General features: G+C 33.6%; 1 protein-coding gene across 14 annotated transcripts in view; it reads right to left on the reverse strand.

Moving 5' to 3' along the window:
- Nucleotides 1-12,075, reverse strand: part of Tfdp2 (transcription factor Dp-2) — a 195,197-nt gene that overhangs the window by 121,900 nt on the left and 61,222 nt on the right. For 7 of the 14 annotated variants that reach the window (XM_063249101.1, XM_063249102.1, XM_003476523.4 and 4 more), the window contains exons 2-3: nucleotides 8,044-8,151; nucleotides 439-505 (exon numbers count right to left, since the gene is read on the reverse strand). The exons of 1 other annotated variant lie outside the window; for it this stretch is intronic. In XM_063249101.1, the coding sequence (XP_063105171.1) occupies nucleotides 439-505; nucleotides 8,044-8,058 (82 nt within the window). In that variant the 5' untranslated portion in view covers nucleotides 8,059-8,151. Of the gene's footprint in view, nucleotides 1-438; nucleotides 506-8,043; nucleotides 8,152-12,075 lie in introns of those variants that run through there. 6 more of the 14 variants (XM_063249103.1, XM_063249104.1, XM_063249109.1 and 3 more) reach the window with 2 other exon arrangements.

A 12,075-nucleotide genomic window follows, 5' to 3' on the forward strand; every position in this document is an offset into this window, starting at 1 on the left:
GTTTCTTTAATACAATTCCTTACAAATTAAACAACATCAAAGAAAGACTCTCAAACAAGAAAATTACAATAAAAGTAGTCTGAATATTTTCTTTTTTTTTTTTTTTTTTTTTTTTGTCTTTTTCCTTTTTTTATCGGTACCAGGGATTGAACTCATGACTGCCTGCTTGCAAGGCAGGCGCTTATGCTGCTGAGCTAAATCCCCAGTCCCTGAATATTTTCATTTGTAATAAGATCACTGGCGAAACATATTGGCGACCTCTAAGAAAAAAGATGTTTTAAAAAGTCCCACAAAACTCCTCCACATCTCAGTGGTAACTGATATTCATACAATATGAATTACTTGGTGACAATATTAGTATACATAAAGTAATTCTTGTAGCTGTATATTTTACAAAACAAATGAGGTAAATTCAGAAAAATTTTACTTAATGCTTACCTTTTGTTGGACTGAGATTCTGATCTATAAATCCTCTTAATTCTGTATTTGTGGAAGTCAAACCAACCTGAATAAAACAGTTTTAAAAATTAAAAATAGCATCTTAAATTTTATGAGATCACTTCAAAAGCTAATTTATACCCATATCTAATGTCACGTTTGCCACACAAAAGTGAATCAATTAAATTAACCCACAATCCCAATTACTTTATAGGCTGAGGCAGAATCACAAGTTCCTAATCGGCCCAGGAAATTCAGTGAGACCCTGTCCTCAAAATTTAAATTTAAAAAATTAAAAATTTTTTACAAAGGCAGGGTGGTGCACACCTGTAATCCTACACAGGGAGACTTTGTTTTTAAAAAAAAGTAATAATAATAATAATGATAATAAATAAAAACAGGTGACTCTATAATAGAGACTCTGCCTAATAGACACAAGGCCCTGTTTAATGTCCAGCACTACATACACACATACACACACACACACATACACACACACACGCACACACCCTTTCCATCCTCAGTGCTGGAGCTACAGGTCAGTTACACAGTATTTGCTCCGCATGTGTGAAACCACATTTAATTTCCCCTAACACAAAATATAAAAATGCCCATCCTTATTTAATACCCTTAATTTTTAATGCTCTTAATTACTATCTATAATGCTTTCTGACGCTATGACATATGAGGAACCAGATAAGGACCATTAACACCAACCACAATGCTAAAATGAAACAATTATTTGGGTTCACACTCTAGCTTGTAAAGGTGTGGGGTCTTGGTCAAGTTGTATAATTTCCTCATTTGCATATTAGATTATACCAGTACTCACCAATCCAGATTGTTACAAAGATTAAATGAGATAACTCACATAAGTACACAGCACTCACATAAAGTACTTAACATATACTCCAACCTATATTAACATTAATTGCTAGTTAGTATTATATTTGAGGGACTTTTAATAGCATGTGTGTTTATAAATTCACTTTAAGATCATTTATTTCATTTAATATAATATCTATAGGACTATCTGGCATCACAACTGACTATGATGCTATTATAAATGAAGCATTAAAAAACTGCTATGGTGGGGGCTGGGGATTTAGCTCAGCGGCATAAGTACCAGCTTTGCAAGCAGGCGGTCGTGAGTTCGATTCCCGGTACCGGTAAAAATGAAAAATGAAAAAAAAAAAAAAAAAAAAAAAAAGACAAAAAAACTGCTATGGTGCCTACAGGAAAAGAAACCTTCTGTTTCTGAAAACCTGGCACAGAACAAAATAAATGGCTCTATTATTTCTATTAGATTGTTTTATCCAGTGAAGATTTATAATCTTTGAATATCACAAGTTTATAAAATAACAAGTTTCTAACTTAGTACCTCAACTACTCTTTCAGGGTACTCCCACAATGAATGGATTTTTAAAAACTGGCATTCCTAAGGTATCATGGACATACAAAAACTATATATTTAAAGTATATAATTTGATGTTTAAGTACATGCTTACATTATGAAATGATCGCCATAACCACGCGGACACATTTATTATCTCCACATAGAGGTATGTGTGTAAGATTTTTTTTTTTTGTCTTTTTCATTTTTTATTGGTAACGGGAATCGAACCCATGACTGCCTGCTTGTAAGGCAGGTGCTTATGCCGCTGAGCCAAATCCCCAGCCCCGGTATGTGTGTAGGATTTAAGATCTATCCTCACACAGGGAGTAGCTAAGTGGAAGAACAAGTGCAAGGCCCAGCATTTGATCCCCAGAACCACAAGAGAAAAAAAAAAAAAAAAAAAAAAAAAATATATATATATATATATATATTCTTACAGCAAATTTCAAGTATACAACATAGTATTTTAAGTAACTACTGTCGGGGCTGGGGATTTAGCTCAGCGGCATAAGCACCTGCCTTGCAAGCAGGCGGTCATGAGTTCGATCCCTGGTACCAGTAAAAATGAAAAAGACAAAAAAAAAAAAAAAAAAAAAAGTAACTACTGTCACCATGCTTTACCTCAGACCTCCAGTAATCTGAAAGGACTTTAAAGCATACAAAGCTTTAAAACCTTCTATCTTTGCACATGTATTTTGTAAAAAACTCATTACTTTATATTACTTATTCATAAGCACTCATTTGATACTTTAGAATTTCAAAATATAAGAGCTAATTATTTCATTACACGGTCAATGCTCTACTAAATGTGGTTGCTTTTTGCAGAGGTACATCACCAGAAATGTTTCTAGATATCACTCATAATATAATTAATTCTGATGCAATAGATATTAGATAAATGGAATCTACTATCAACAAAACTTTTATGGCAATAGCTGAGACTAAACTATCTAGAAAATAGCTTATTAATCTACCTAGATAATGATGCAGAAACAGCTTTGTCTAGTTTCTTCTCAGTATCAGTCATAAGCATTTCCTTTTCAACAAAATTTGTAAAAAAATAGCCATATGTTAAGACTCCAAAACTGCTCACAAATGCTAATGATAAACATTCAATTTGTTGAAGGGTAAACTGTCATTACTAAGATGTTTCCCTTTTTGAGCCAGGCATGCTGGTGCACACCTGCAATCCCAGCTGAGGGAGGAGGGTCTCAAGTATGAGCCAGGCCTGGACAATTCAGTGACTTAGTGAGACCTTGTTTCAAAATAAAAACTGAGAAGGGCTGAGGAAGTAGCTCAGTGTCAAGGTCTTGGATTCAGTTGTCAGCACCTCACTCAATCAATCAAAAGCTTCCCCCTTTAAATTCTTCTGCTATAAAATGAAGAGAAAGACAAAAGTCTATGTTCTGCTTCAAAAAGAAAACAACAAAGGCAACAATAGCTTTTAATATATTCATTTCATACTTGATGCAATGTGACCATTTAATATGTAGAACAACTTCAAAACAATCATTTTATATCTTTTGTTAATACATGACAATAACGGCAAAAAACCTCAACTAAAACCACAGGTTCACCACAGAGTTAACCATTACTCAGTTACTGTTATGCATAAACACCTGCTCTTCATGCTCAACTTCTGTAGAGAGAAACGGCAAGTGGATTCACAGAATTTTTAAGCAGCTGTGTACAGCTGTACACCTGTAAGTGCACGTTAGTAGGCAACAAATCAAACTCTAAAAAATTAGATAAAGGTCAGCTGAGAATCAGTATTATTTTTGCTAACTTGGGTCTCTTAAGGGAAGAGAGGTGTCTATTTAAAGCTTATATAAATACTATCAAACTGTACTTAATAAAAACTTGAAAGTATGTATCCATTTCAGTTTCATAAATCTTTTGTAGTTTAAAGTTTAAAAGTACATTATTTGAAAGTAGAAAATGTTTACTAGGAAAGGTATTAAGTATTTTTTAACTATCTTTTATTCTATTTTAAAAGGATTTATATTTTACTAAACACGAAGAAAAAAGTATACTCATACTTCATGTCACATTTTTTTGTTTAATCAGGTCCAGTAAAAAGTCTTCTATTTAGATATTCCTTTTTTAAAATTGTAAAACATAGTTTATCATATATATATACACATAAGACAATGTTATAAGAATATATAAGTAGTAAAATAGTTATATAGTAGATATACTAGATTTTTTCCAAAGAATTTTTGATGATAATCTCTAGGCTAATGCAGTGATAGAGGGTTACTGGGAATTAAACTCAAGACTTTCTCACTGAGCTACATCCAAGCTCTTTAATTAATTTACTTTTTGAGACAGGCTGTCACTATATCGCTCGGGTTGGTATTGAACTTGGGATCCTTGTACCTCAAGCTCCCAGAGTGCTGAAATTACAACATGGACGAATTAATTTTTTTCTTTTCTTTTTCTGTATCTCCTACCTTTTTATAATGATTACTATAGCTTATGTAAAAATAAGAAGTTTCATTGAGAAAACAAAACAAAACCTCAAGTATATTTTAAACTCTTTTATATATGTAGGTAAGCTTAAATTAGAATACACCTATCTCTTTGATCTAGAAGACTATCACCAGATGCTATATACTATTTGTAACAATTTTACCCTATATACAAAAAATACACTGCTAGCTCCTCATCTCTCCCTTTTGCAGAATGACCCACCCCACACCCGACAGAGTTCTGCTAAGAATGTTAACATTAAAGAGTTAACTGTGCATGGCAGCAAGAACAGGCTCACTGGCCCAGGCCAGGCTATATCCTTCTCTAATACCTAAGTATGCGAGCCGAACAGGGTTGACCAAAGTCCTCCATGAAATCTGAAACATCAATACTATAAAAGTTCCAGGCCTTTTTCTAAGTATAAGGGTCATGGAGGCCATTATATCACTACTTAGAGAACCAAAACATAGAAGAGCCTGTGACACCATCATTTCATACCTTGGTGAATTCAGATATATTTAAAAGCACAGTAGGCTAAGCTTTTCAATTATATAAATCCATACATTCCACTTTTTGCTTTGAACTGTTTTTTGTTTGTTTCCAGCCAGGATCTTGTTATGTGGCCCAAGCTGGCCCTGAATTCACAATTTTCCTACCTTAGCTTCCTGAGCAGCTGGTATTACAGGTGTGTACTACTATGCCTGACTTCTTAAAGCTGTTTTAAGTAAGGCTTTTATCATTTCTGACTCTAGTAGACTTAGTGCACCATGAATAAGGCATAAGTTGCTCCTTACAGAAACTGTTCTCAGAGAAATGTAAAGTGCAAAAAGGAAATTAAAATTATATATATTTGAGCCCCATAAGGAGGAGGTATCTTCCACACCTGAGTCACTCACTTGTTACTATTATAGACACAAATCATCAGTACCTTTTCAAAACTTTCTTTCAGAGACCTTAAGTCACAGGATAACACTGATTTCTTCCTGTTTTACTTGTTCTTTGTATTTCCTTTGCCATTTCTCCTTCTCCTTATGTTTATGTTGGTGAAGGCCTATGCTCAGACCAGGGTTGTCAAGTATTTTTTACCTGTGCACTCAATGTGTAATCAAATGCAGTCGCACTACTTTGAAATAATTTTCATATGAATTGCCTCCGAATTTCTACCTAAGAGTTCCTCTGACTGCCAGAGTTTTTTAATTCAACTGCCTACTCAATGCATGGCTATTAAACTGCCTACTCAATATGTATATTCTTAGGTTTCTCAACTTTCGTATGTTCAAAACAAGATTTCTGAGTTTGCCACAAGATCCAGTACCTCTCTGAGTTCCTCCTCTCATTGCCCAACACAGCTACTACACAGTTACACAAGCCAAATACTGAGAAGTCTTCTTTAACCTTTTGCATGGTGCTATCTCCTAATTACTCAATAAATCCTGATGACTGCAAAATCTGTATCTGAGTATAGCTACTCATCAATGTTAAGTGTGTTCAAATGTTCTAACTTAAAACCCAGAATAAGAAGGGAGATACAGTAGTCCCCTTCTATCCACAAAGGATATATTCCAAGATCCCAGTGGATATTTGAAACCACAGATGGTGCCAAACTCTGTATGTGCTTTTCCTATGCATACTAAGTATGATACTTTAACTTATAAATTAGGCAAGGTACGAGATTAACAATAGCTAATAATAGAATAGATATAATATACTATGATAAAAATTATGTGAGTATGGCCTCTTCTCTTTCCCAGTATCTTACTCTACTTTTTTTTTCTTTACTTTTGCCTTTTCAGTTCAGTTTGGCACATCTGAATCACCCTGCACTTTGGGGTCATCACTAAGTAAAATAAACAACACTTGAGCACAACAACCATGATATCTCAACAGTCCGAGTGAGAACTGAGCAAGCAGCTAAGTAAATAATGGTCAAGTGGCTTACACGGCATGGGGCATGGGTACTGCATAGCGGGATGATTCACATCCCAGATGGATGGTGCAAGATTTGACCACACCATTCAGAATGGAAAACAATTTAAAATTCGTGAATTGTTTATTTCTGGAATTTTCCACTTGATTATTTCTGGACTGTGGTTGACCTTAGGTAACTATCAAACTGTGGAAAGCAAAACCACAAGTAAGCGAGGATACTATAATATATATAAAACATTTTTTTCCTTAATGTTATTCTCCGGTGTAAAGTGGGTACTATTTAGAGTTATGTGACCCCCAAGAAGCCTTTTATCATGTTTCCTCACACTGTGTGGTGGCTTCCAGCAGTCACTCTATAGAATGTGACACTTGCTTCTCCCAGTCACATTTAATCAGCTATCAGATGCAAGGTATGTAAGAGGTCCTCCCCAAAGAAGCTGAGATTGGATCTGTCAGGCTGCCTCCTTTCCTGCACACATCTAAATGGCTGGCCCCTTCACAAACAGAGATTTTAAGAAGGTTATCTAAGCAACTACGGGATGATCTGCAGAGTACAGGCAAGTGGGAAAAGTGAATCAGGGGCACAGCAACAAATAGAGCAAGGTGAGATATGGAAACCAACACTGCTTCAATTCCTAGCACATTTCCATCTTCTCGGCCTAGGTCTTTCTGGGACCCTGTTACTTTTTCTCGCTAGGCAAAATACTTGACATCCAAGTTAAAGGAGGAAAGATTTATTATAGTCCACAGTTTGTAAAGGTTTGTTTAGTCAGCTGGCTCCATGGCAGAGTGGCATGGCAGAGGGCATCACAGAGGAAAAACAGCTCAGGATGGGCAGAAGGTGACAAAGCAGTGCAGTAACAAAGAAGCAGTAGCTCCATAACAAACACGGCCGGCAGCAATCCTTTCTGTCCCTTAGTCCCTGCCCAGGCTATCGCCTGCCCTTAGGGTGGGGCAGTATTCACACTCAGGGTGGGGCACCCTTCATCCTAACCTCGTACTATGAATCAATCCCAGGATCACACAGTCCAAATCCAGCTGCTTCCAAAGAGCTCCACCTATGACTGCATGAGGCTTTGGGGAGACATCTAGAAATAACCCGTAACAGGCTTATGAAATTCCTACTCTTGAATTCTGAGTCATCTCTGCATCCTTATAATAATACCCTTTTAAAATTTCCAATAAAATGTTCCTATACAATAATCTGTGAATGATAAATTATAATAAATTAATTCCTTGTATGTTATACTATTTTATGGCATAATCTTTCACTATATGTGAAAATAAATACTTGAAGATCCAGAAATTATATCTTCAAACAGGGGTAAAAACTGATTAATTTCTAACTTCTCCAAAACAGCTAAAGTCTAGCAAGTCTTCCTGCAGGAACCACCTAGGGAAAATAACAAGCTTCTTCTGAATAACACTAAGAATACAAATTTCCCAGAGTAAATCCAAAGGAAAAGATTAAGCCAAAGAGAGCAGTGACTTGCTCAATAAGGTCTCTAGCAAATATCAAAGCTAATTTATAATAGTACCCAAAAGAGAAGCAGGTGGGACATTTTCTGGAGATAGCAATTTTGCAGCTGTTGAGAAGGAACTAGCTGGTAATAATGTACAAGAATGCTGTCATGTCCATTAAACTACCAAAATCAGTAGCATTAAAATTTATCTCCTTCTCTACATAAACAAAAGTTGTAACTATAAATCCATGCCAAGAAATTGAGTTTGATTAACCAAAATAGTTATGTATGGGGAAAACCATAGCTTATTTTAAAAGAACACATTAAAAACTTTTAAGTACTTACATTTTTTGTCATCATGTCAAACTGTATTCTATTTAAGATTCTGAAAAGCCATTAAAAACAAACAAAAATAAAAAAACTTCGTCTTCAATAATTCTTTAAAAGAATATCCTGTTAAAGGAAAAAAGAGGGAATAATAATGTAATAATAGGCAACATTTAGATCATATTTAATAGATAACATGTATTGCTCTAGGTAAACTGTTTAATTCTCAAAACAGCCCTATGAAATATGTACCATTTTAATTCTCATTTTTGAGGTGAAAACTAGATTTTAAAGCAGTTAAATTTAATCAAGTGGTAGAGCCTGAACTTTGAAATAATATTTTATGTCCTTTAGATAATCCAGGGCTTCTTGGAGAAATAGCTAATTTTAGGGCAATGCAAAAAATGTGTAAAATAAACCTAAAACATCTTATTGTTCTACAGTAAAGAGCTTTTAAAAAATAATCAGAACATCAGAAGTACACAGGCACTACATTTAAGGACCTATAAGGAGACAATCTGGAAAGCTGAGTACTAACATACATTCTAGTCATCTAGTGACTAAAATAAGAATCATCTAGTGACTAAAATAAGATTACTGGAGATAATGGAGGATGAGGAAAAGACCTTTGCAGAATGCCAACTAAAATATAAACAAATGACAGTTACTAAATCTTCATTTTACAATTATCATATAATAATCAATAAAGCAAGAATCATAAATATTAAAAACTGATGGAACTATGATAACAAGATATTCACATAGCCTTGAAATTATCTCCTCCCAATCATGATTCCCAATTATACTGGTTTGAAGCCATATAAAGTTTTCACTCATTAATTGGAATGGTTTTAATCTGGGTTGTTTGGTATTATTGTCTGTGATAGCATGAATAGCTATTCTGAAGAAAACAAGACATCATAATAGCTAGTGCTGATTTAATATCATCTTGTTTTGAAGTCCCATCAAGCTGTTGCTCATCTGTTTCCATTGGTTTTAACATGGTATATCTTATTATATTTTAATATGTGGTATTATAAACAAAATTTTTATAGGCAAAGAGATAATATAGAAACATTTTCTGTTAGATGGTTCTAAATACTCTATAATACTTTCATTCTCTTGAATGGTTTCACACTGTCTTGATATGTTTGATGCTATAGTATATGAAATTATACTCAAATATTTCAAGGAAAGAGACACTATAGTAACTACTATTATGTCAGGGTATCTGATAGTGAAACACTATGATGCTTAAACTGTTCTGTGTTGTTCTGTTGTTATGTCCTCTTTTATCTCAATCTCCCCCTTTTTTTATCCAAATTAATTTTTTTATTATTTTTAAATTAAGGGAAAAAATAAATTAAAAAATAGCGGGATATATTATAGTAACTTTTTTGTTTTTCTATTAACCTGATTTGAACCCCTGTATTGCTCTCCCCATCTTGTTTTGACTGATTTTACTCTATTCTGTTTTGTTTGATAGTATCAAGTTTGAGGATATAGGCAACCACTTTGAAGGCAGTTAAGATTCACTATGATGCCCGTTATGGTTTGACTATTATCTTCTTTTGAAGTCCTGTAAGGTCTCCAATATTTAGGTTTTACTGGTTTTGTTCTGTACTGTTTTGTTCCATTCTATTATACCTGATGATATAGGCAACTCTTTTTAAGATAGCAAGAAGCATAATGGTAACCATTGTTGAGCACCTGGTATTCTGTTTTTACATCATGTACTATGTCCATCTTTCTGTTCTAACTGACTCTGTTTTGCTTTGTCACATTTGTTTTTTTTCTCTTCAAAAAAAAGTAATAAGAACTGTGGGAGTAATAAAATCCAAAATGTGTAATTGTTATTGTAAAAAAGAGAGGAAAAGAAAGTGATCTAAAGGATATAACTGCATGTATATTTAAGAGTGTAAGATAGAAAACCATATTACTAAGTTTTTGTTGGATCACTGAAGAGAACTGTTTGCAATCTCACTGTTTGAATGTCCACTTTGTATGCTTTAATTTTGTAATTTGAACAACTATTTCTAAGATGACAATATGTAATCTATTGACTAGTGATTTCTTACTGTATATTTTTCTTGAAATCTTGTATTACTTGTACCCTTTTACTGTTTTGTTTTGTTTTCTCTTAAAAAAATTTATCTCCCCGCAAAATACCTATTAAATATGCAAACTTTTCAGTGAAGAAATCTGGCACACACAACTTTGAGTGATCAAAGTTACCAATGATCAAACTCATCACAGTCTCTTCAAATGCACTAAGATGGATATAATATAATTTTGGAGGTAATTCTGGCCAAAATGCAAAATCTAAATCTAATACGTAAATATCAGAGAAATCCAAATTGAAAGGCCTTCTATAAAATAAAGGCCTAAATCCTTCAAAAACATTAACGTCGGTCCTGGGAACCATAGTTCTGCTCAAAGAGCACTTGCCTACCATGAACATGAGGGCCTTGGGACTGATCCCCAGCACCACAAAAACACACAAAAAAATTAAGTGCTATGGAAAATAAAGGAAGACTGAGAAATGTTTCAGATTTTAAAAGACTAAAATCATAAGAAAACTAAATTCAGTGTGTGACCAAGATGGTCTCTGGGTTAGAAACATAACTGTTGTGAAGGCAATTATTTTGGTAATAGAAGACAGTAAGGTTCACAGACAGGAAAACTGATACTGTTTCAAGGTTACCATTCCAGACTTTGATCAGTGAGAAGTGGAGTGTTAGCCAAGAAGACAGTGCACACCTGTATTCCCAGATTTCTGAAGGCCGAGGCAGGACTGATCATTTGAGGCCTGTCCCAGTTACTTAGAGTTCAAAGCACACCTCAAAATGCATACATACATATATACATTGCTAGCTAAGAAACACAGTGTTCTGTGAATACCTTTTTCACAGAAAATATACTTTAATATATTTAGGAGAGGAGAAGGATGCTAACAGTAACTTATTCTCCATGAAAAACATATGATCTCCATGAAAAACATATGATCTGAATATACACAGGAAGTAAGAATAAAGTATGTATGGTAAAATATTTATAATTGGTAAATCAGAATAAAGAATATTGGGAAATTCTTTGCCCTACATTTGTAATTTTTTTCTTATTTTAAAATTATTTCAAAATTAAAGGATTAAATAAAATTAATTTAAAACAATCATCATAAATAATAGGGGCTTGAAAAAAATCAGGGCTACAAATGTCTGCCTTAGATGTGAAAATCTAAGTCTGGAAATAAAATGGAAGTGGAAGAAAAAACAAGATTGGTTTTTTTTAATCTTTCAATATGATTATGAGTTTGTAATTTTTCAAAGGTGAAGAAAACATAAATTTAAAAATCCAAGTAAAAGCTGAACCACAACTACCAGTTTTGCCTTCCCCTCTGTAGCTATATGACTACTGTAAGCTATCATGAAAAATCAAACCTCCATACCAGATCTAAAATTTTACATTGATCAATTATTTCTTATGGCTTCAATAGTAATATACATTTAAATATGAGATAAGTAATAAAGCACAAGTTCCTGATATACCATTCACCAAACTACCTGATATAGTCAAACTAGAAATTTAAAGGCTAAAACATAAATACATTCTGAAGCAGTAACTATTTTAATCAAGCTTGATCGAATAACTCTATCTATAGGTCTGAAACATTTCTTAAAGCACCAATTTATAAAACTTGCCTACATATTTGTCCGCACCTACAATTTCAGAGAATACATACAGGTTATAGTCTCTGGCCACAATGCAATTATGTTAGAAATTAAGTTTTTTGGGTTTTGTTTTTTTGTTTTTTGTTTTTTTTTTTTTTGGTAGCGGGGATGGAATGCAAAACTTTGCACTTTACCAGGCAGGCTTTTTGTGCTGCTGAACTAAACACCCAGTGAAATCAAGAATTTTTTTTAAAAAGTTATACCTAGAAAATAAAACTATATTACTTAAACTCACATCAATTTGAAAAATTGAGTTGAATAACAAAAAAATAATAAAAAATTCAGAGCTAAGTGACAAAAATAATAAAATTTATGGTCT

This window comes from Cavia porcellus, unplaced genomic scaffold (assembly GCF_034190915.1).
Source record: "Cavia porcellus strain 051 isolate PalLab524CR breed Dunkin Hartley unplaced genomic scaffold, mCavPor4.1 scaffold_5, whole genome shotgun sequence".
Taxonomy (NCBI): domain Eukaryota; kingdom Metazoa; phylum Chordata; class Mammalia; order Rodentia; family Caviidae; genus Cavia; species Cavia porcellus.